The sequence below is a fragment of the Hemiscyllium ocellatum genome, chromosome 25, assembly GCF_020745735.1.
Source record: "Hemiscyllium ocellatum isolate sHemOce1 chromosome 25, sHemOce1.pat.X.cur, whole genome shotgun sequence".
In the NCBI taxonomy this organism is placed as follows: Eukaryota; Metazoa; Chordata; class Chondrichthyes; order Orectolobiformes; family Hemiscylliidae; genus Hemiscyllium; species Hemiscyllium ocellatum.
Window position 1 is genome coordinate 55,239,308 of NC_083425.1, and position 25,745 is coordinate 55,265,052.

Genomic DNA, 25,745 nt, shown 5'->3' on the forward strand with positions numbered 1-25,745 from the left:
TTTTAAGCAGAGCAGGGTTAATATTTTTGGCTCCTCAGCAATCTTTGTCGCTTAACCATCATCACTAAAAGGGATCATGAAATTATTTATCATTTTGCAGTGGACTTCATTGGCTACAATGTTTCCTACTTTATTACTGATTACTGGTCACTGATTGGAGTACATTGAGATATTCCTGGGATTTTGAGCGTTACTGTATAAATGCATCCTTGCTCATCTTAAAAGCATTATCCTGTGGAATTACTTGGTAAATAGTACTTGGGCTTCAAAGTCAGTGATTTTTATACCTTTTGGTTTATGGTTACTGATGAACCCGGAACCCTTGTACTATCTAGTCCCCTCCCCATTACTGTTCATATGTTGATGAGGCAAGAATCTTTGGATGATATGGTCAGATTTAGCTTACTAAGTTATTGGTCTCAGACTGACTGCATGTCTGGCATCAATGTGACCCAGTTTCCTTTTGGCATTTGATCATTTCTACTATTGTCTTATTAGAATGAAACATGAAGTTGTTTCCTAATTCAATGCAGGTACAGGCTGTCATTGTAGATACTGTGTATAATAATGGTATAGACAAGTGTGTCACTGTATAATACTGCAGTTACTGGTGGAACAGATCTGTTGCTTTTAAACACTGAGTGAGAACATTAATGGGAGATGTGATGTTGGTGAAGGTAGCTAAGGGGTCTGGACAGGTTCTTTGTTATAAAAGGTTTGTTAATGCAGTCGCCAACATTAGGTTTAGAATCAACTTTGAATCTAATTGAGGCCTCATTTACTAAGCACTCAATCTCCTTCTTCTTCAGCCTCTAGGGGTGAAGTCCCAGCTGGAGGATTCGGCTACACCTACATGCTAAACAGTGCATGTGGAAATACAGTACCTGTGGGAGTTGCAGCATACAACGTACCAACATCTGCAACCTTTGCCTACCCTCCCCCACTTCCAGGTGATTCACCTTTACATGTTGGGAAGATCACAGATTATTTACTTGTTACTGGTAATGGTAGACATTGCTTACTCTGTTAGTGTCTCCCACTGAGAGTCATAGAGATGTACAGCACAGAAACAGACCCTTCGGTCCAGCCTGTCCATGCCGACCAGATATCCCACCCAATCTAGTTCTCGCTGCCATATCCCTTCAAACCCTCCTTATTCATGTCCCCATGCAATTGTACCAGCCTGCACCACTTCCTCTGGCAGCCCGTTCCCCACATGCACCACTCTCTGCGTGAAAAAGTAGCCCCTTAGGTCTCTCATCTTTCCTCCCTAAACCTATGTCCTCTAGTTCTGGACTCCTCCACCCAAGGGAAAAGACTTTGTCTATTTATCCCATTCACATCCCTCATGATTTTATAAACCTCTAAGGTCACCCCTCAGGCTCCAGGGAAAACCGTCCCAGCCTGTTCAGCCTCTCCCTATAGCTCAAATCCTTGTAACATCCTCGTAATCTTTTGTGAACCCTTTCAAATTTCACAACCGGAATTGCATGCAATATTCCAAAAATGGCCTAACTAATGTCCTGTACAGCTGCAACATGACTTCCCAACTCCTGTACTCAATATTCTGACCAATAGAGGAAAACCTACCAAATGCAGCCTTCACTATCCTATCTACCTCTGATTCTACTTTCAAGGAGCTATGAACCTGCACTCCAAGGTCTCTTTATTCTGCAACAATCCCCAAGACCTTACCATTAAGTGTATAAGTCCTGCTAAGATTTGCTTTCCCAAAATGCAGCACCTCACATTTATCTAAATTACACTCCCCTAAGGGCGGCACGGTGGCACAGCAGTTAGCACTGCTGCCTCACAGCGCCAAAGACCCGGTTTCAATTCCCACCTCAGATGACTGTGGAGTTTGCACATTCTCCCCGTGTCTGCGTGGGTTTCCTTCGAGTGCTCTGGTTTCCTTCCACAGTCCAAAAATGTGCAGGTTAGGTGAATTGGCCATGCTAGATTGCCCATAGTGTTAGGTGAAGCGGTAAATTTAGGGGAATGGGTCTGGGTGGATTGTGGACTTGTTGGGCGAAGGGCCTGTTTTCACACTGTAAGTAATCTAATCTAATTTAATTTGCCACTTCTTAGCCCATTGGCCCATCTGATCAAGATCCTGTTGTAGTCAGAGGTAACCTTCACTGTCCACTGCACCTCCAATTTTGGTGTCATCTGCAAACTTGCTAACTATACTCTTATGCTCACATCCAAATCATTTATATAAATGACAAAGTAGTGGACTCAGCACCGATCCTTGCGGTTGTGCTTCCTTCCTTCTATGGTTCTAGTTGCCGTTTTTTAAAAAAAAAATACAAAAGCAGCTTGGTAATGGAAGAAATGAAACAGTTTACATTTCAATACAGCATAAATGACCAGTCTAGCTGCAGCCTATTTGGATACAATCTATCTTTCAAGGTTTTCAAATACTATGGACGCCAACCGTGTGCGCTTTTTACACGAGGCAGCAAGATATGTCTCACTTGGAGTATTGTGTACAGTTTTTGTCGCCCTGTTATAAGAAAGAAATAGTAAAATTGGAAAGAGTGCAAAGACTATTTTAGAGGATATTGCCGTGACTAGTAGGCCTAAATTATTGGGAGAGGTTGGCCAGGAATGCATATAGTCTTTTTCCCAGGGATGGGGAATTGAAAATTACAGGGCGTGTAAGGTGAGAGAGGAAAGATTTAAGAAAAACCTGAGAGGCAACATCTTCTTGCAGAGAGTGATGCATATGTGGAATGGGCTGGCAGAGAAAGAGGTTGAGGCAGGTACAATAGCAACAGTTTAAACATTTTGGATGAGGTACATGGATGGGAAGGGCTTAGAACAATATGGATCAAATGCAGACAGTTGGAACTAGCTGAGTGGCCACTATGGTCAGTATGGACCAGTTTGGGCTGGTAATCCATGCTATATTACTCTGACTCTCTATCTGTTAAGACCTTGTCTTTTCTGTACCTGAGTCTTTTTAAAAACAAGCTGTTCACATGAATGCTTCTAGTTGTTTTATGCAGTAAATATTACCTCCAACAAAAGTTCATTATCAACTTTATTCTTCAACTCCCTTTGAGGAACTTGTTTTTGAAAAGCTTAGCTTTCTAAATATGTCTCATGATTTGTACTAGTAATTGTTCCCTCTACCACCTCAATATAATACCAGTACGTATGGTGTTTGTGTGGTCAAATATCACAGTGAAAATTAGTCACCAGTGGCTCTCCTTTTTTTTTGTTTTCCCCCAATTGCACCCCTCTTCCTTATTCTCAAAGTTTAACAGGAACTGGATTTTCCCCTGAAGTAGTCATTCTTCAAAATGCTTAATTAACAGTCCAAAGATGTACAGGTTTGGTGAATTGGCCATGCTAAATTGCCTGTATTGTTCAGGGATGTATAGGTTGAGTGCATTAGTTCGGAGTACTGTACAGTAATAGGGTAGGGGAATGAGTCTGGGTTGGATACTCTTTGGAGGGTCAGTGTGGACTTGTTGGGCCAAAATGGTCTGTTTCTGCACTATAGGGATTCTATGATATCACAGCTAATCCTGATCTTGTTCTCATTGTGTGTGTCTGTGTGTCCAGATTCGGTAGTCAGGCAAAACCCCTGGGGCACTGAGACCAATTCTTTGTTTCTATTCCAGCTGTAATCAAGGATCAGTACTGAAGTTTGCATATATCTTTTGTCAAATTATTTACCTGCTGCTGCTATTCTTGTAGCTGGATTTTACCCTGGACCACCTCCCACAGAGGGTACAATGAACTACATGGCTCCTCCTCCTTACCCGGGACCCATGACTCTTCCAGGAGGTAAGGCATTACTGTCTCAGACACAGGATTGTAAGTAAGCCCCTCTGCAGCCAATCACACTTAACATGAATTTTCTGCCTTGAACTTTGAAAGTATCACTGAGGACGGACTGACCATGCCCTGTTGTCCAGCATTCCTATCAGAGGCCTTCAGCTGGATGGAGGATGACAAACATATTTTTTAAACCGGTCCTTGGATATGAGCTGAAGTCCAAATTAGATTAGATAAGATTCCCTACAGTGTGGAAACTAGCCCTTCGGCCCAACCGGTCCATACTGACCCTCTGAAGTGTAACCCACCCAGACCCATTTCCCTCTGACTAATTGACCTAACACGATGGGCACTTTAGCATGGCCAATTCACCTGACCTGCACGCCTTTGGACTGTGGGAGGAAACTGGAGCGTGCGGAGGAAACCCACGCAGACACGGGGAGAATGTGCAAACTCCACAGAGTCAGTCACCCGAGGCTGGAATCAAACCTGGGACCCTGGTGCTGTGAGGCAACAATGCTAACCACTGAGCCACCGTGTCGTTCTTGTCTATTATTGGGGGTGTCCTCATTAGTGGAAGTGTCCTCTCTTGGATGATACATTAAACCGGATGTGAAAGATTCCAAGGAATTGTTCGAGTAGCTGGAGAGTTATTCATGGTGTCCTGGTCAATACTTACTACTCCACTGACAGCACTAAAACAGATTCTGATTTTGGAGACAATAAGGACTCCAGATGCTGGAAGTCAGAGTCAATAGATGTGAAGTTGGAAGTCCTGACAAAGGGTTTCTGCCCACAGATCCTGGGTGTTTTCTTGTTAATATTGTGAGACCTTGCTCTGTGTGAATTGAATGCAATACGCTAGCCCATCTAACCTTACTGTTTCTCTGACTTTGTTTTAATGTCTTTAATTTACTGTTGCAGATATCTGGTGATTCTCTCCCTAATCAGACTGTTCTAACTCATTTCTGAAAGTTCAGCAAGACTAATTAAAGCATGTAATCTCATGCAGATATGTAACTTCACACATTAAACCCTTCATTAAATGACTCATAATACAGATTGCATTTCATAGTGCCTTTAACAGGCAAAAGGTTAAAAGGAATTTTAGGAAAACCATTTTCACCCAGCAGGTGATGGGGTCTGGATTTCCCTATTTGGGAGGGTAGAGGAAACAGAAAACCTCAGCCTTTTTTTTTAAGAAAAGGTACTTGGGTGAGCACTTGAAGTTATATAACATCCATGACTATAGGGCATGCAGGAAAATGAGAGTAGTGTAATGTGTTTTTGGCAGTATGGACTTGATAGACTGAAGGCCTCTTGGTACTGTATGATTCTAATTTGAGTCAGTGAAGCACTTTTTCCAAGTGTGATTATTGTAATGTAGGAAACGCTGCAACCAATTTTCAGAAAACCAATACAGTCAGGTGACATAAATGTGTCTTAATGATGTTGGTTGAGGGATAAATATCGGTTTAGCATGTTTAAAAGCTCCTCTTTCTTCTTTAAAATGCTATGGGATCATTTACATCCTGCCCAGACATCACTTCTGCTGAGTCTCTCCCAAAAGACCGCACCTCCAATAGTGCAGCACTCATTTAATACTGCACTGCAGAGCATTCTCCATATGTTCAGGGCTCTGGAGTGGAACTTGAACTTGCGATTTTCTGACCTGCAGAAGTGAGTGTGATACCCACTTAGCAAGATGACACCTCCTGAACAAAGTAGGAAACCTCTGGTTTGGTGAACTAGGTGATCTCAACTGGACATCACAGCCAGCACAATCTGTTAGAAGGAAGGAATACCAGGCAGCTACTCTCTGACTTGACAGTCCTCTTGGCTGGAGTGTGTGCTATCTAGGTGAGAGCAGAAGTTCTAGCTAACACTTGTATCCCATTCTGACAGAACATTGATAGAGAGAAGACTGACCAACCAACTGACTGACCTTCCATTACACGTGGTAGCAATGGGTAAGTGTAGGAGTTTCCTAGTCGGCTATCCTGAAGAAAGCAATGGCAATTTTTTTTCCCCATCAGTGCACCAATTCATTGGATGTCCATGACTGCCAACGCCACTTAGGATATGGAAGATGGAGCGGACATTTGGTCAGGGTGCAATATTTTGTCACATTCCATTGGTACATGTGTAGTAAAATACTTCTTTCTATGCAGGTGAAGCAAGGCCTGCAGAACAGGCTGAAAATACTCAGAGCAGTCAGTCAGCCCCTCTCAGTGTGCCCATGGTAAGGACAAGGAAGAAAAAATGTATTTTTTTTTAATTTAGGATGTTGCTAATCTATCTTTACTACCCGGAATCTGTTGGAATGTTGGGGAAATAATAATAGAGGTAAGTGTGTCCAGTGCATATAGAGCATGGGTTAGATGCAGAGTAAAGCGCTATCCACATTTTCCCCATCAGACAATCCCAGGATAATCAGAACAACGAATCAGAAACGATATCGGGATTTATACAACACCTTCACTTAAAGTGCTTTGGAATGCATATTTACAGGAATATTAGAAACAAAATTAATGTTGAACCACACAGAAATGTAAGATCAGGTGACCAATAAGTGGAAGGTTTGGGGAAGGAAGGGTGAAGGGATTATTTAAAATTAGAGTGCTTGAGAATCAGAGTTGAAGCAGTGCACCATCTCTGAAAGTTATATAAGAGAGGCTATGATAAGATTTGAAATGAAGGATGAAAATTTTAAAATTGAAGCATTGCAGGCGAGGAGCTAGTGTAGTTTACTATGCATGGAATTTAGTGAGTAAGGATACAGGCAATAGGGTTGGAGTGGAATGGAGACTTGTAGAAGGTGGAAGTTGGGAGATTGGCTAAGAATACAATGGAATAGCTGAATCTGAAGGTGGTAAAAATGAGGATTTAAGCAGGAAACTAGCCGAGTTGGAGCTGTGACAGGCATACTGTGAATGGGTGGTTTTTGGGTAGATATGCATTGAGCACTCATCTTGGCTGAACTAAAAATTCCTTTTCATTTTTGCATTAACCAGTTCAAAAAGACAGGAGAAGGCCATTCAACAACACCTACGTTGCAATTCAATTTGATCATGAGTGCAGTGTAGATTATTTAACCGCCTTGGTTATGTAACACTTTATTTGTTGTCAGACATATTTATTAATCTTCATTTTGAAATCATCAATTTGCATCCCCCAAATCCCAACTCATCCGGTTTCTAGGTGAGACTGTCCCAGATTTCTACTACTCAGTTTAAAAAGTGATTCTACACATTGCCCCAAAACAGCTTTGCTCCAATTGTAATATATGGCCATCAATGAAGAAAAGCAGATTTGCATTTCTACTGTGCTTTCATGATCTCAGGCATGTCACATATGCTTCACATCCAGTGACGTCCTTTTGAAGGGTAATCTCTCAGCAAAGCTGGAAGTACATTTCTGCACAGCAAAATCCCATAAATATTATCAGTAACTGGATAATCTGTTCCTGATTTTTGGTTAACAGATGTAGGAGGAAATCCCCACTCTTATTAAAATGTTGTAGGATCTTTTAGTACACCTGTGATATCCGAGAGGATCACAGTTTAATATCTCATCCTAGCTAAGGCAGACCATCAATATTGCACTAGTGTCCTCTGTTTCAGTTATGGCCTCCAGTGTCTAGTTTGGGTCTTGATTCCAAGGCTTGTGATTTAGAAATGACTGCTGCAGCTGAGTCAATGCTGAGACCAGTTTATTTAAGGCAATGAGATTTTCCTTTGGTTGCTCTCAGTACATGAACATTTTTCTTGTGTAATTCCTGGTAAGGCCAGTATTTGTTCATTCCTAATTGCCTTTGAACGGAGGTGAGCTGTTATCTTGGACCTCTGTAATTTTTCTGAAGGTACAGCTGTCGTGCTGCTGGGATGGGTGTTCTGGAATATCTACCTACAACAGTGAAGGAACAGCAATGTAGTCAATATATTGTGTGGCTTGGAGTGAAACCTCCCAGATGGTGTGCTCCTGTACCTGATGCCCTCTTACCCTGTAAAGCCAGTCTCTTGAGAATGTGGTCTTGAACCTCCATTTCAGTGTCTGCAGTATAAAGGCACACCCACAGTGTTCACTAAGGAGTTGTAAGGTATCAATCCAGCAAGGATGAAGGAACAGTAATCAGAGCCTGGATCTTCATCTTCAAGGCTGCTGTAATGGGATTAGGGAAAGTTCGCAGCTTCCTTGCCTGGGGTAAGTCTGCTGTCAGAAACAGCCTTTGCTGGTTTGGTCTACAGACTGCCCAGCCAACCTGGGAAAGAGATCAGCGTTAGCTACAAGGAATGCTTGGTGCCTGGTAGGGAGTTAATAAAAATATCTGCCTCAGAGCTTTAAAGCTTTATTCCATTTGGAATGGAAGCAGTAAACCCATGCCCCCCCCCCCCCCCAACATCCCTTTGCCATAGCAATGCCTATTCACCCATTACATACTGGGTAGAACCAATTCGTCCCACACACAATAGGATAATTTCAAAGCTTTCAAAAAATGCAACTGATTCATACTTTTTACTATGTTCAAGTCCTTTATAACAACAGGGTAATAACTCATTTACATCCTTTTTAAATCCTCAATAGTAGAAACTGTAAGCACTTGATATCTCTACCTCTTAATCTTATGTGAGTGAACATTGCAGTTGACATCAGAGATCAGAGACTGAACTATCTATCAATGTCTTCCCTGGAGCCTAGGTATTTTTACATGCTAATGTAAATTCTGAGAGCCACCCATCTTGGCAATTTCAGTGTGGTTTGCCATTGCCTTCAACTCCAGACCAGGACAAGGTGGCAGGTTGCCTCGAGTCTACCTCCACGAGAATGGAAATCAAACCGGCATTGTTGGTTCGAAATAACATTGATAGCTGGTGAAAGAAAACCTGAAGACTTCTCTGATTCCACTGCATAGCCAGTGAGAAAGCCACAATGGTGATCCTTCAGTCAGCTGTGGAAAGCTGTGACTTCAGAGGTTTCTGACTCTGAATTTTGAGGATTGTTGTGGAGTTCCGTTGGCCATGGAACATCTGGCCAACAGGGAAACCTAAAGTTGCATTTTTTTTTCAGGAACATCTGCTTGGAGTTCTTTTTTAACCTACTTTAATTCTCCCAGTAAGTTCACCCTAGGGGTAAATCTTCACTGTTACCCTACTCCAAGCTCTGACCCAGTCATGCTATCCTGTGGTGACACCCCTACCTGATAGAAAGAGCAGGTTAAGATTAGGTGAGAGTTGCTAAGTGACTGACCTTGCTTTAACTGCTGCTCCACTTTGTTATAACCTATCATTACACCAACCTGAAGGATAGGGGTGCATGATTGGGAATTTATAATTAGACCCAGGTCTCCTATATTATCTGCAACTTCATTTTAGAACCTGTTTCTGTAAATATTTGATGTTGCTGATTTCCTATTCTCTGTCCTTCCAAACAGGAGCAGCCCCCTCCTTACACTCCACGTGATGAGAGCCAAGGGCAGCAGAGTGACCAGCTTGGGAACACACTCCCCCAGCCCCTTGGTGGTTGGAGCCAGCAGCCACAGCATGCATCACCCTTCTACACTGCTCCTGCCTCCTCTCAATAACTGGTGAATTGAAGACCTGTTTTCCTGCTGAAGAAAGTGACACCGACTCACCGCAGCTCAGCTTTGTCATTTGGCTGTAGCACCTCCGTAGGACATCATGCATTGCATCCCCATCCTTTTTTTTTCTCCCCCCACTTCTTCCCTCAGGCAATGGAAGCCAAGCAAAATGAATGGCAGCAGACAGCAAGTTTACCTAAGAAACTGCAGGCCATTGATTTGTTTTCCTTCAGCAAGGGGTCAATATTTTGTTTTTCTCTTTCCTGCTAAGTTTCATTGCTTGGATACACACATCTGAACCCATCAATATTCTTCCCTACTAAGCTCCCCATTGGAGACCATCTAAAATTCATCTATTATCACAGGTGCAGGACAGATATCACTGTCTGTTTGGATGTCAGGTTCCCTTTGTCTAAACATCAAGATATTCAGCTTTGTAATCAGATTTGAGGCACACCGACGGCTTCTTTGGATATCAGTCTCCAACTGTTCACCTTCAGGTGCAGTTTTCCTTTATTTTACCAGTAACATTCCATATTTATTTAGAATGGCTTAGTGACTCTGGTGAGATAATAAGCAAATGAATGCTGTCATTCAGCTTTTGTACTTTGTGTTATGGACCAGGCCAGACCCCCTCAAATATTTCAAGAAAGTAGCCCAGACCGTGGCTTTGCCAGTTGTTTTAAGCAGGTGTATAGTGAATATTTCAGGAGTGATGCAGGTGGCCCAACCACTTCGTTCTTAAACAACACAGAATTTATTTGCAAGGTTATCAAATGAAACACAAACAAAAGAAAACAGAATGCAGAATAACCTGATCTGTCTGAAAACCCAACGGATTATCTCAACTTAATGATACTGTTCCAAATACTTGCAACAATCCCTATAACCACCCCTTGGCACAAAAGGCAAAATCAAACATAGGATCTTACAGGAGGAATGTCAGAGAGAGGGAGGATCAGTGTGTACCTGTTTCTGAGTCCAGCAGCTTCACAACTGACTGCCTGCTCAAACCAAACCAGAGAAAAAACTGAGTTGGGAGAACTGGCCACTCTCCTTTCATTTTTTTTTAAAAACATGAAAGCCTTTTGCCTGATCGAGTATCTGCTAGCTATCATCAAACTGGTCCTCAAACCCTTCAAATCTAGACTTCTTGGCAACTCTGTCTTTCCAACCTCTCTCAGGGGAAAAAAGAAATTAACAACACCATAACCTTGTTAAAGGAGCAGCAGCAGCATCATCCTGATTGTCATGGGCTATTTGTTAATTAGCATACAAATCTGCATGGGATACTTGGAATGCTCAGTAAAAGCTGGTGCAGTTATTGTTATCTCCAGGTCACTTATTTACCTGTCCACTGATGACTTCAGCACATTATGGTGTAAGCCCAAATTTAAACATTTCTTGCATTGAATATGAGCATCACTGGCAATTTGTAGCCCTTTTCGAATTGACCTTTAGTGAAATTACTACTAGACTGCTGCAGAGAACCATTGAAAGTTAACCATGTTACTGAAAATCTAAGTCACATATAGGTCAGACTGAGTAAGGATGGCAGATTACTTACCCTTCAGCACTGTAGTGAAACAAGTCCTTATGTCAGTTGGTAGGTTCTTAGTTATCATAATGTAGACTAGTTATCAATTCTAGATATCTTAAATGCAAATTCAATTACCAGCTGCCATACTTGGATTCAAATTCATGTCCCTACAGCATGCTTGTCTATAGATTACTTATCCAGTAACACTAACAAAATGTCATCATCTTCCCCTTGATACTTTCAGTACCTGAAAATTGCCATAGCAAAGACTGACTTAATATTTATATGTACGTTACACAGCCAAGGAGACATTTGAAATTCTGTTACATTGTAGGAAATGGAGCAGCCAATTTGTGTACAAAAAAGACTGACCAGATAATCTGTTTTAATGAGGTTAATTGAGTTATAAATATTAGCCAGTTCACCCAGAACTCCCTGCTATTTTTTTTACATGATGCTGTGGGATCTCTTGAGAGAGATCTGCTTGAGAGAGAAGTTCAGTCTAACTTCTCATCCACTGTCTGACTGAGTGAAGTACTACTCATCCAGGCTGTATATCGGGGCAATGGATTTGTGTTAATTCCCTTCTCATGGCATTGTGCTCAACAGATCCTCTGCAAAACCTGAATCTACAATGACTGTTGTGGGATGCTCAGTATCCTGTACCATGTTGAGTACAAATGATTAAGCTTTATGCTTTATCTTCCAGCTTTACTGTTGGAATGGTGTGTAGATAAAGGAAACAAATGACAGTCTGGTCTGTCTTAAGAAGCCATTGATCGTCAAGAAAGGGACAGTATGGTAAACATGTTCTCAGCATCACTTAAGCCTGTATTGGAATCCTCGATACCACATTAAAGGAAGAATATTAAAGCCATGAAGCGTGACCAGAGATGTTTCACAAGGCTTGAAAGCAAGGGTTTTCTTCAGAAGGAAGTCTTTAATATGTTAGGGCATTTATCAATTCAACAAAAAGATAATTGTGTAAGAATTTGGGAGAATTTGTTGCACTGACATTAGGAACATCAGTCTTCATGGGGAAACTGAAGTTATTCTTCGAGTGGAAAAGGCTAAGGGAGAATTTAATTGATACACTCCAAGCTACAAAGTACTTCCAATACTTTGTGAAAAACTGTTTCCAGTGGAGTCATAGAGATGTACAACACGGAAACAGACCCTTCAGTCAACCTGTCCATGCCGACCAGATATCCCAACCCAATCTAGTCCCACATGCCAGCACCCGGCCCATATCCCTCCAAACCCTTCCTATTCATATACCCATCCAAATGCCTCTTAAATGTTGCAATTGTACCAGCCTCCTCCACTTCCTCTGGCAGCTCAGTCCATACACGTACCACCCTCTGCGTGAAAATGTTGCCCCTTCGGTCTCTTTTATATCTTTCCCCTCTCACCCTAAACCAATGCCCTCTAGTTCTGGACTCCCCGACTCCAGGGAAAAAACTTTGCCTATTTACCCTATCCATGCCCCTCATAATTTTGTAAACCCCTATAAGGTCACCCCTCAGCCTCCGACGCTCCAGGGAAAACAGCCCCAGTCTGTTCAGCCTCTCCCTATAGCTCAAGTCCTCCAACCCTGGCGACATCCTTGTAAATCTTTTCTGAACCCTTTCAAGTTTCACAACATCTTTTCAATAGGGAGGAGACCAGAATTGCATGCAATATTCCAACATCATTAGTAACCAAAGAATACAGATTTGAGGCAATTTGAAAAAGAGAGGAGTGTGATTAGATTTGTTTCTATTGTTTGATCTGGAATATGTTATCCTGAAAGGCTATTGGAAGCTGGTTCAAAAGCAACATTTAAGTGCAATGGAACAAGTACTTAATGGGGAAATTACTTGCAGAGCTAGTAATAAAGAACAGAAAGTGAGATGAATTAGATTCTTCTTTCAAAAGTATTGAGAGCTGAATGGTATCTTTCTGTGCTGTGTGATTCAATCTTAATGAGTCAACCTTGGGACTATTCCTCTTTCTTGGTGCTGGTCTGTAAAAGAGTCTCCACAGTCACCCTGTAGATGGATTTTGATTTTGTTATTCATTCAAATACTTTGTGAATGATTCTTTAATGGCTTAAATTACGATGCTGCTACTGTGATAATGCTGAGTGCACCAGAACAATGCTGAACACCAGAACTCTGGAGATTTTAATGGTAGAACTAGTTGGATAAGGTGCATCACCTTGTGCCAATTTTACATAAAACTATCATGCTCAATAAGGCCCGATTTTGAGGTCTGCCAGCCGATGATCTAAGAAACCTAAAAAGCTTCTGCTCTAGCATTGAATTGGGCCACTTAACAAGCATCCTTAACAACTGTCTACAACAGGTGATAGCTACTTATTTACTTCGGTATTGATGGGACCAAATACTTCATTCAGGTTTCACGACATATGTCAGGCAGGAAGGAGTATATTGATTATTCAGCAATTACCAATATATAAAGTACAGAAGGTCCTTTATGCTCAGTGTTTGAAAGAAATTAGATTTGTATGAAGCTAGGAAGAGGAATGTACCCCTAGAACCACATTTGTTATAGTTGAACCCATGTGACTTGGCTTCACGCTGCTGCTTGTGCTAAGCAATCAGACAGAGCCTTTTTAATTATTCAAGCTGCCTTCAGACTGCTATAGGTACTTCATAGCTTGCAGATTATATTAATTAGGCCCTAGGTCTCTGTGTAAAGCACAGCATGGAGTTTGATCCCACACAGTTTTAACCCATTGTGGTTCACACATAACCATGTTCCCTTCCTCTGTATTCATAGCCCTTCAAAACACTTACTAATCTACAAATATTATTAGTGACCTGTATTCCAGCAAAGGATGAACTGGTTTAGCTGATTGACAATATTTACTCACCACAGCATATGGACAGATAAAATGGGATAGTTAGATGTATGAACTCGCCGTTGTTACAGTCACCAGCTTCATGCTCCATGCACCATGCATCCCTGCCTCTGAGGGACAGTTTCTGATATAGCAGGCCAATGATTTAATGAATTGCACAGTATTTATTTATGAGAAGATATTCTAGATTGCAATAAAATATATAAGTGCAATGGAATAGACTGAAATGCCTGTTATTTCTAATAGAGTCTGTATTGAATCTGGCTTCACAGCCTGAAGAGAGATGAACTTCACAGGCTGTCTCTCACTCTATTGTAACTGAAGCAGATTTACAGGGGGATTAAGGTCAGTGCTGCAGCCTCAGTAAACCTATTCTCACATTATGTTTCTTCAAATCCTCAATAGGGACCACTTTGGGTAAAATGACTGTACTGTACATATTCCACTATTTCCACCCGCCTAAGACCAACAATGCTGGTGAGCCAGAGTTCTTGTCCAAGATATTATTATATGTTTATTTAGTGCACATGACTCAGACAATGTCTCTCCTCAGTTCTAAGGAAGGTTACAACATTCTACAGGTTATTGCCTTTCTCCTAAAATAATAGAGGAAATATGAGGAGAAGTAGAGTATTCAGTTCATTCAACACATATTGTGATGTTGAACACCTCTTCCTCTGCCTCTAAGCTTACTTTTCTCATCAAGACTTCCGCCCACCCTCCAAGGACCCCTTCGCCCGCTTCCAACACACCTCATCCACCTGGACACCCTGTGCCGGTCTAATACCCGCCTTCGACCACTTTATTTCCAACCTGTCACACTCCAAGACATTGGCCAACTCAACCTGTCTGCTCCCCTCCCTCGCTCCAACCTCTCATCCTCACAACGTGCAGCCCTCCACTTCCTCTGCTCCAACCCCAAACTCACCATCAAACCAGCGGACAAAGAAGGTGCAGTGGTAGTTTGGTGCACTGACCTCTACACCACTGAAGCCAGGCGCCAAGTCAAAGACACCACCTCCTACCGTCCCCTCAACCATGACCTCATCCCCCCCCCCCATCATCAAACCATCTCCCAGATCATACACAAGGGGCTCCTCAGGGGATCTCCAACCCACAGCTTCCAACCTCATTGTTTGGGAACTCTGCACGGCCCAATTCTACTTCCTACCCAAGATCCACAAGCCTGACTACCCCAGCCAACCCATCATCTCAGCCTGCTCCTGCCCCACCGAATTCATCTCCACCAACCTCGATACTGTCCTATCTCTCTTCTCAGTCCAGGATTCCCCACATACGTTGGGGACACCAGCCACACCCTCCAAGACTTCTGTTTCCTCAACTTCACCATGGACATCCAGTTCCTCTACACCTCCATCCGCCATGACCTGGGCCTCCAAGCTCTCCATTTCTTCCTCTCCCAATGTTCCGACCAGTCCCCTTCCACTGACACTCTTATTCGTTTGGCTGAACTGGTCCTCACCCTCAACAATGTCTCCTTCAAATCCTCCCACTTCCTCCAGACTAGAGGGGTATCCATGGGCACCCATATAGGCCCCAGCTATACCTTTCACTGTGTTGGTTATGGGTGGCACGGTGGCACAGTGGTTAGCACTGCTGCCTCACAGCGCCTGTAGACCCAGGTTCAATTCCCGACTCAGGTGACTGACTGTGTGGAGTTTGCACATTCTCCCCGTGTCTGCGTGGGTTTCCTCCGGGTGCTCCGGTTTCCTCCCGCAGTCCAAAGATGTGCGGGTCAGGTGAATTGGCCATGCTAAATTGCCCGTAGTGTTAGGTAAGGGATAAATGTAGGGGTATGGGTGGGTTGCACTTCGGCGGGTCGGTGTGGACTTGTTGGGCCGAAGGGCCTGTTTCCACACTGTAAGTCTAATCTAATCTAATCTAATCTTCCATAGTTACACCGGCACCATTCCCCACCTTTTCCTCTGCTACATTGATGACTGCATCGGCGCCACCTTGTGCTCCCATGAGGAGGTTGAACAGTTCATCAACTTCACCAGCGCATTCAACCCTGACCTTAAATTCACCTGGACCATCTCTGACACCTCCCTCCCCTTCCTGGACCTCTCCATCTCGATTAATAATGACTGACTCAACACTAATTTGTTTTGCAAACCCACCAACTCCCACCCTGCCTCCTGCAAAAATGCTATCCTGTGTTCCTCCACCACCGCCACATCTGCTCCCAGGAGGACCAGTTCCACCACAGAACACACTAGCTGGCCTCCTTAATAGATTGCCATTCAACGCATCTTATCTTCGTCCCGCACCTCCAGCCGCAACAAGGACAGAACCCCTGGTCCAGGCCTTCCACCCCACCAACCTCCACATAAATCGCATCATCCGCCAACATTTCTGCCACCCTCTGCTCAAGGCCCCAAAGACCCGCACCAGTGACCCCACGGCTGAACATTTCAACTCCCCCTCCCACTCTGCCGAAGACATTCAGATCCTGGACCTCCTACACCACACTCCCTCACCACCTGACGCCTGCAGGAAGAACACCTCATCTTCCGCCTCGGAACACTTCAACCTCAGGGCATCACCAGTTTCCTCATTTCTCCCCCACCACCACCCTACCTTACCCCAGTTCCAACCTTCTAGTTCAGCACCATCTTCATGACCTGTCCCACCTGTGAATCTTCCTTCCCACCTTTTCTATTAAAACTAAAGTGAATAAGCTCACACTTCCATGTGTTGTGCTCAGTCTAACACCTTGTTACCTTGACCTTTGTTACCTCACTTATCCTATGTATATCTCTGCTATTTATGACCTCCCTACAGCTTACATTTCCGTCTAGCTTTGTACCAACAAACTTTGATACATTGCTCTGTCTCAGTTATTAATGTAGATTTTAAATTGCGAAACTGCAGCACTGATCCTTGTGGCACTCCTCAGGTCAGCCAGCTAGCTTGAAAATGCTGTATTTATGGTTTGAGTTTGCTTTTTGTCTTAATTAATCTTTCCATCTATAACCCCCAACTTCACCATAACACTTGTGATATCTCAGTGGTTTATCTTTTAGAAATCTAGGCATACTACATCTATTAATGAATAAAAGTATAATACCTCAGGATATGGAAACCTGAAACAAAAACAAAGTGCTGGAGAAACTCAGCAGGTCTGGCAATATCATTGGAGAGAGAATGAGCCTGATATGACTTCATCAGATCTATATCTATATACATTTTAGTGAGTTTTGAGAAGATTTGTAGTTCTGGATGTAGGTTTGCTCGCTGAGCTGGAAAGTTCGGTTTCAGATGTTTCATCACCATACTGGGCAACATCAGTGAGCCTCCAGATGAAGAACTGGTGGTATGGCCTGCTTTTTATTTATGTGTTTAGGTTTCCTTGGGTTGGTGATGCCATTTCATGTTCTTTTTCTCAGGGGGTGGTAAATGGGATCCAAGTCAATGTGTTTGTTGATAGGGTTCCGATTGAAATGCCATGCTTCTAGGAGTTAGAACATAGAAACATAGAACATAGAAAAATACAGTGCAATACAGGCCCTTCGGCCCTCGATGTTGCGCCGATCCAAGCCCACCTAACCTACACTAGCCCACTATCCTCCATATGTCTATCCAATGCCCGTTTAAATGCCCAAAAAGAGGGAGAGTCCACCACTGCTACTGGCAGGGCATTCCATGAACTCACGACTCGCTGAGTAAAGAATCTACCCCTAACATCTGTCCTATACCTACCACCCCTTAATTTAAAGCTATGCCCCCTCATAATAGCTGACTCCATACATGGTCAACCCTATCTAAACCCTAATCATCTTGTACACCTTATCAAGTCACCCCTAAACCTTCTTTTCTCCAATGAAAACAGCCCCAAGTGCCTCAGCCTTTTCTCATACGATCTTCCTACCATACCAGGCAACATTCTGGTAAACCTCCTCTGCACCCGTTCCAGTGCCTCCACATCCTTCCTATAGTATGATGACCAAAACTGCACACAATACTCCAGATGCGGCCGCACCAGAGTCTTATATAACTGCAATATGACCTCAGGACTCCGGAACTCAATTCCTCTACCAATAAAAGCCAGTATGTCATATGCCTTCTTCACAGCACTATTTACCTGGGTGGCAACTTTCAGAGATCTGTGTACATGGACACAGTTCTCGTGCATGTCTCTGGTTTGTCCTAGGATGATTGTGTTGTCCCAGTCGAAGTGGTGTCCTTCCTCCTCTGTATGTAAAGATACTGGGTGAGAGTGGGTCATGTCATTTTGTGGCTAGTTGATGTTCATGTATCTGCTAGTTTTCTGCCTGTTTGTCCAATGTAGTATTTGTTATAGCTCTTGCAAGGTATTTTGTAAATGATGTTATTTTTGTTTGTTATTTGTATAGGGTCCTTCAAGTTCATTAGCTGCTGTTGATAAAGAGGAGGAGAACACCAACAAACTGCCATTCATCGATGTCGCAGTAGAGCAAACAGGCAATGGGGAACTTCAAACCAGCGACTACAGGAAAACAACACATACGGACCAAATACTGAACTATAGGAACAATGATCCCAACATCCACAAACGAAGCTGCATTAGAATATTATTTCAATGAGCCACCATACACTGCAGCACAAAGGAAGTATACAGAGCAGAGGAAAGTCACTATACACCTAAAAGAACAGGTACACAATGAACACAGTCCACCAATTTCTCAGCAACAAACCCAAACAAGCAGACGAAACACGTCCAGAAACCCGAGCCACTCTCCCCTACATCAAAGATATCTTGGAAATGACGGCCAGTCTATTCAGACCCCTTGGCATCATGGTAGCCCATTAACCCACCAACACACTAAAACAACAGCTAATGAACTTGAAGGACCCTATACAGACAACAAGCAAAACTAATGTCATTTGCAAATTACCTAGCAAGAACTGAAACAAACACTACATTGGGCAAACAGGCAGAAAACTAGCCACCAAGTGAACATCAACTATCCACAAAAAGACATGACCCCCTCTCACTAGTATTCTTACATACAGTTGAAGAAGGACAGCATTTCGACTGAAACAACACATCTATCGTAGGACAAACCAAACAGAGACATGCGCGAGAATTCTTAGAAGCATAGCATTCCAACCGGAACTCTAAAAAACAAACACGTTGACTTGGATCCCATTTAGGAGAAAGTGAGGACTGCAGATGCTGGAGATCAGAGCTGAAAATGTGTTGCTGGAAAAGCGCAGCAGGTCAGGCAGCATCCAAGGAGCAGGGGAGTCAACCTTTCGGGCATGAGCCCTTCTTCAGGAATGAGGAAAGTGTGTCCAGCAGGCTAAGATAAAAGGTAGGGAGGAGGGATTTGGGGGAGGGGCGTTGGAAATGTGATAGGTGGAAGGAGGTCAAGGTGAGGGTGATAGGCTGGAGTGGGGGTGGGGGCGGAGAGGTCAGGAAGAAGATCGCAGGTTCTGAGTTCGAGGGTTGGGACTGAGACAAGGTGGGGGGAGGGGAAGAGAGGAAACTGGAGAAATCTGAGTTCATCCCTTGCGGTTGGAGGGTTCCTAGGCGGAAGATGGGGCGCTCTTCCTCCAGCCATCGTGTTGCTATGGTCTGGCGATGGAAGAGTCCAAGGACCTGCATGTCCTTGGTGGAGTGGGAGGGGGAGTTGAAGTGTTGAGCCACGGGGTGGTTGGGTTGGTTGGTCCGGGTGTTCCAGAGGTGTTCTCGGAAACGTTCCGCAAGTAGGTGGCCTGTCTGCCCAATATAGGTGAGGCCACATCAGGTGCAGCGGATGCAGTAAATGATTGTGGAGGTGCAGGTGAATTTGTGGTGGATATGGAAGGATCCCTTGGGGCCTTGAAGGGAAGTAAGGGGGGAGGTGTGGGCGCAAGTTTTGCATTTCTTGCGGTTGCAGGGGAAGGTGCCGGGAGTGGAGGTTGGGTTGGTGGGGTTGTGGACCTGACGAGAGAGTCACGGAGGGAGTGGTCTTTTCGGAACGCTGATAAGGGAGGGGAGGGAAATATATCCCTGGTGGTGAGGTCCGTATGGAGGTAGCGGAAATGACAACGGATGATACGATGCATATGGAGGTTGGTGGAGTGGTAGGTGAGGACCAGTGGGGTTCTGTCCTGGTGGCGATTGGAGGGGCAGGGCTCAAGGGCAGGTTGTTTTTCAGTCTGAAGGTCCATGACTAGTGGTCTTCCACAGAAATCCATACTGAGACCACTGTTGTTTGTGATATGTATGTAAATGACTTGGATGAAAATGTAGATGGGTGGGTTAGTAAGTTTGCAGATGATACAAACATTGGTGGAGTGGTGGATAATATAGCAGGATGTCAAATGATAAAGTGGGATATAGATCAGTTGCAGATATAGGTGGAGAAATGGCAGATGGAGTTTACTCTGGGAAATTGTGAGGTGCTGCACTTTGGGAGATCAAATGTTAAGGAAAAGTATCCGGTTACTGGAAGGACCCCGAACAACATTGATGTAAAGAAGGATCTTGTGATTCTTGGTCCATAGCTGACTGAAAGTGGCCATGCAAGTATTTCGGGCGGTAGAAAGGGGGTATGGCACACTTGTCTTTGTTGGTCAGGGAATTGAGTACAAGAGTCAGGATATCATGTTGTAGCTTTATAAGACTTTCGTTAGGCCACACATAAGAGTATTACATTCAATTCTGGCCACCACATTACAGGAAGATGTGGAAGCTTTGGAGAGGGTGCAGAAGAGGGCATAGATAGGGTAAATAGGCAAAGTCTTTTTTCCTGGGGTTGGGGAGTCCAGAACTAGAGGGCATAGGTTTAGGGTGAGAGGGGAAAGATATAAAAGAGACCTAAGGGGCAACTTTTTCACGCAGAGGGTGGTACGTGTATGGAATGAGCTGCCAGAGGATATGGTGGAGGCTGATACAGTTGCAACATTTAAGAGGCATTTGGATGGGTATATGAATAGGAAGGGTTTGGAGGGATATGGGCTGGATGCTGGCAAGTGGGACTAGATTGGTTTGGGATATCTGGTCGGCATGGACGGGTTGGACCGAAGGGTCTGGTTCCATGCTGTACATCTCTATGAATCTATGAATCTAAGAGGTTTACCAGGATGCTACCTGGATTAAAGAGCATGAACTATGAGGAGAGTTAGAGGCTCTGGAGTGGTGGAGGCTGAGGGGAGACTTGATACAAGTCTATAGTATAAAACTATGCATAGATTGGATTGACTGTCAGAAACGTTTTTTTCAGAGTTGAAATGTCTAATACTATGGGGTGTACATTTAAGGTGAGAAGGGAAAAGTTCAAAGAAGTTGTGAGGGAAGTTTGGGAGAAGATTTGTAGCTCGGGTGCTCGTTGTTGTGGTTCTGTTCGCCGAGCTGGGAATTTGTGTTGCAAACGTTTCGTCCCCTGTCTAGGTGACATCCTCAGTGCTTGGGAGCCTCCTGTGAAGCGCTTCTGCAGGGTCTGCACAAAACACTACATAGGACAAACAGGAAGACAGCTAACGATCTGCATCCATGAACACCAACTAGCCACGAAACGACACGACCAGCTATCCTTAGTAGCCACACACGCAGATGACAAGCAACATGAATTCGACTGGGACAACACTACTATTATAGGGCAAGCCAAACAGAGAACAGCCAGGGAATTCCTAGAGGCATGGCACTCATCCACAGATTCTATCAACAAACACATCGACCTGGACCCAATATACCGGCCACTGCAGGGGACAACTGGAACTGACAACCGGAAGTGGCAGAGACAAACCACTATAAGTGCTGGAGGAAACATCACAGAAGCGCTTCACAGGAGGCTCCCAAGCACTGAGGATGTCATGTTTCCCAGCTCGGCGAACAAAACCACAACAAGTTGTGAGGGACGTAGGATGGGTTGCCAGGGATGGTGGAGGCAGATACAATGGGGTGACAAGAGATTTTTAGATAAGCACATGATTATGCAAGGACTGGAGGGATATAAACCTGGGACAGGTAGAAGGGATTAGTTTAATTTGATATCATGTTTGACACAACATCATAAACTGTGCTATACAGTTCTATGTACCTTGAAACCTTTGGCCTTGCTTCCTCGGTGAACTCTGCTTCTATTGTAGAGGGTGTGCTTCCCTTCTGTGTGTTGTATACGCTGAAATTATAAATACGTGGCTAATTCATAGAGTTATAAACTGTATAAAAGGCCCTTTGGCTCATTGAGTCTGCACTGGCGTAACTATTACCAAAAGTGTGCTAGTCCCATTTTCCTGCACTTGCGCCATATCCTTGAATGTTATTTGAAGTACTCATCCAAATGTTTAAGGGTTGTAATGTTTCCAGCTTCTACTACTTTCCCAGGCAGTGCATCCCAGATTGAAAGTTCTTTTCCCAAATCCCCTCTAAATCTCCTACCCCTTCTCCTAAAACTGTACCTCCTTGTGATTAACCCTTTAACCAAAGGGAACAGTTGTTTTCTGTTCACCCTGTCCATACCCCTCACCCCTCAGTCTTCTCTGCTTGAAAGAAAATATAAGAACATAATAAACAGGAGTAGGAGCAGGCCAACCGGCCCCTTGGGCCTACTCTGCTGTTCAATAAGAACATGGCTGAAAAAGATTTTTTTTATATATAGATATTTTTATTGGGAATTTAACATTTTGACAAATTTACAAAAATAAGCAGAATTTTCAAGCACAAACATTAATATAAAAATAGATCTTAAATATATAATCATCAAAATTCAACTAATCCACAATCATCCAGAGTGTATAGTTGAGTCGCTTACATCCTTCAAATAAGAGAAAATGTTCTCTAATACACTCATAACAGTATGATAAAAAGGAAGTTATTTCCAAACAATAAGAACAAAAAAAAATTAAACATGTTTGAATGGAGATCTTCCCCCTTGTTCTCAGGGGGCCTTACTACCTTTCCAACGTTCCACCATATCCTCTCCCAAACAGTGTCCCACCCTCGACCCGGGCGCTCCTTAATAGGATTTAGATATAATACCGAGCTAGAGTTAACAGTGAGCGCCGCACCCCCACCCCTCCCCACCCATACCTGAGTATATCTGCTAGCATCAATGCCACGTACAAACACACATAACTATAAAATTACAACTCCAACAGATTACAGTTAAGTATAATAACATAGCAAGGAAGACAACCCCGCTCCCAGAGGCAAAAGTAAAGTAGAATAAAGTATCCATTTCTCCCCACGGAGTGTGGAAGAGGCAAGCCAACATAAATTGTCTCTTACGATTTATTTAACCGAGTCTAAAAGTTTCTTGGCCTCTTCCGATGATCTAAAATTATACTCGGATCCTTCGTGGGTAAAGCATAACGTCGCTGGGTAGCGTAAGGTGTATTGAATATCCAAGTCCCTTAAACATTTCTTCACCTCATCAAACGCCTTCCTCCTTCGTGCCAAAGCCGGGGAGAAGTCCTGAAATAACATAATTTTGGATCCTTCATGAATCATAGATTTAGGATCCTTTCCAAGCTTTCTGGAGGCATCCAGGAGTATCTGCCTCTCCCTATAACTCTGCAGCCAGAACAGGACCGGGCGTGGGCGCTGGTTTGGGCCAGATCCGCGTACTGCGACCCGGTAGGCCCACTCCACCCTTACCCGGTCCGTTTCAGCCCCCAGGTTTAAAAGCTGGGGCAGCCATCGCTCCAGAAATGCTGCTAACTGTCCTTTCCCTTCTTGTTCTTGAAGGCCCAGCAACCGAATATTCTTTCTCCGATTTCTGTTGTCAATATCATCCATGTAAATTTCAAAGGCCCTGATTCTCTGCTCGAGGATTCGCACCTGTTCTGCAGCTGTTTGAGCTGCAGCCTCGGAGGTCGTGGCTTTTAGTTCCGCCCCCTCCACTCGGCCCTGCAATTCTCCGATAGAGTGATTCTGTTTCTGCAGCTTTTCTTCGAATGCATTCCATCTCTGTCGGGATTCTGCGATGAAATTGACGAGTGTCGTTTCCAGCCTGGCAATCATCTCTATAAGGCCTGTTTTTACATCAGCTGCAGCCGGAGGAGAGGAGGGTGGGGGAGGGGTCTTTGTTTTCTGAGACCTGCGGGGTCCCTTTGATTTACTCATTATCCACTCAGTATTAGACTGTTTAAATATAATATTCAGCAGCTAATTAAGATTAAAGAAATTTTTTGGGTGGTTTGGCAAGTGTGGTGGGGGCAGGAAACCCACTTTACCCAGGTTTTGGGAAGGGCTCTGTAGACTCAGACTTGCTGAGTCGCCGCCATCTTGGATCTCCTTGAAAAAGATTTAAGCTTATCTAGTCTTTCCTTGTAGCTCAATTTCTCCATCCCAGCAACATCCTGGTGAACCTCCTCTGTATCTCAGCCAGTGCTATCACATCCTTCCTGTAGTGAAGTGACCAGAACTGCACACGGCACTCCAGTTGTGGTGTGAACAACATTCTGTACAACTCCAACGTTACCTCCTTGTTGTTATACTCTCTGCCTTGACTGATGAAAAGCAAGTGTCCCAAATGATGTTTTGACTATCCTGTTCATATGCTCTGCTGACTTCAGGGATCTGTGAATAATTGCTCCAAGATCCTCTGTTTATCTAAGCTAGCCAGTGTCCTGCTAGTCATTAAATACTCTCTCATTTTGTTTCTTCTTCCATAGTGCATCACCTCGCACTTTTCTGGATAAAATACCATCTGTTACTGAGCTGCCCATCTGACCAACCCATCGACTGGGACAACACATCGATCCTAGGACAAGCCAAATAAAGACACGCACGAGAATTCCTAGAGGCATGGCATTCCAACCGGAACTCTGTCAACAAATACATTGAGTTATACCTCATCTGCCACCCCCTGAGAAAAGGAACAGGAAGTGACTTCACCACAGGAAATAACATCACCACAGGAAATGATATCACCAACCCAAAGAAACCCAAACATATAAATAGAACGTAGGAATTTTCAGCATTGCTTTGCCTGAGGCCCACGAAGATGATACCTAGTAGAGTAATGAAACATCTGAAAATGAACCTTCCAGCTCAGCGAGCAAATCTATATCCAAAACCTCAACCTGAGCTACAAATCTTCTCAAAACTCGCTACAACCCATCTATATCTTCCTGTAGCCTGCAAGTACCATCTTCACTATTAACTACTTTTTCCAGTCTTGGTGCCATCTCAGAGTTTGCTTAACATTCCCTCCCCCATTCATTTTCATTTATATTATTCATGCATATAACAAACAATAAGGGTCTCAGTACTGATCCTTGTGGTACAACACTGGAGATCAGCCTCCAGTCGCTCAAACATCCTTCTACCACAACCCTCTGTATCTTATTACGAACCAGTTTCTAATCCATCTCACAAAGTTTCTCTTAATTCTATGTGCTTAGCCTTCTCAATCAATCTTCCATGTGGGACTTTGTCAAAAGCTTTGCTAAACTCCATATAACTGATATCATCAGAACTTCCCTCATCCATACATGATCATATTTTCAAAAAATGCTAACAGATTTGTTAGGCATGATCTCCCTCTGACAAAGCTATGCTGACTATTCCTAATTAACGGATGTCTTTCCAAATGGGTATTAATTTGCACCTTCAGAATTTTCTCCAATTGTTTCCCTACCACTGATATGAGACTTACTGGTCAGTAATTTCCTGGTTCATCTCTACCACCCATCTTAAAAGTGAAACCACATTAACCATCTTCCAGTCCTCTGGCACTTCCTTTGTGACCAGAGAAGAATTAACAATTTGTGTCATAGCCCCTGTAATTTTCTGCCTCACCTCCCACTGCAGCCTGGTATGCAATTCATGTGGGCTAGGGGATTTATCGACCTAACCTGTTTGTAAGCCTGACAGAGTCTCCAATAGCTACTCATTTCCTATGTCAAACTGTGCAAATTCCTGAATTCTGTACCTACATTTTCCTTTACAGAGTGAAGACTTAAGAGAAATATTCATTCAATACCTTTCCAATGTCCTGCAGTTTCATACACAGGTTGCCTTCTTGGACCCTAAT

At 43.6% G+C, this 25,745-nt stretch overlaps 1 protein-coding gene across 3 annotated transcripts in view; it reads left to right on the forward strand.

Annotated features, from left to right (window-relative positions):
* The window catches only part of LOC132827698 (WW domain-binding protein 2-like), a 50,045-nt gene extending 25,124 nt beyond the window's left edge, over positions 1-24,921 (forward strand). For 2 of the 3 annotated variants that reach the window (XM_060844373.1, XM_060844374.1), the window contains 4 exons: positions 810-950; positions 3,709-3,798; positions 5,961-6,031; positions 9,221-13,959. In XM_060844373.1, coding sequence (XP_060700356.1) covers positions 810-950; positions 3,709-3,798; positions 5,961-6,031; positions 9,221-9,370 — 452 coding nt within the window. In that variant the 3' untranslated portion in view covers positions 9,371-13,959. Of the gene's footprint in view, positions 1-809; positions 951-3,708; positions 3,799-5,960; positions 6,032-9,220; positions 13,960-24,381 lie in introns of those variants that run through there. The other variant, XM_060844375.1, reaches the window with a different exon arrangement.
* The last annotated feature ends 824 nt before the right edge of the window (positions 24,922-25,745 follow it).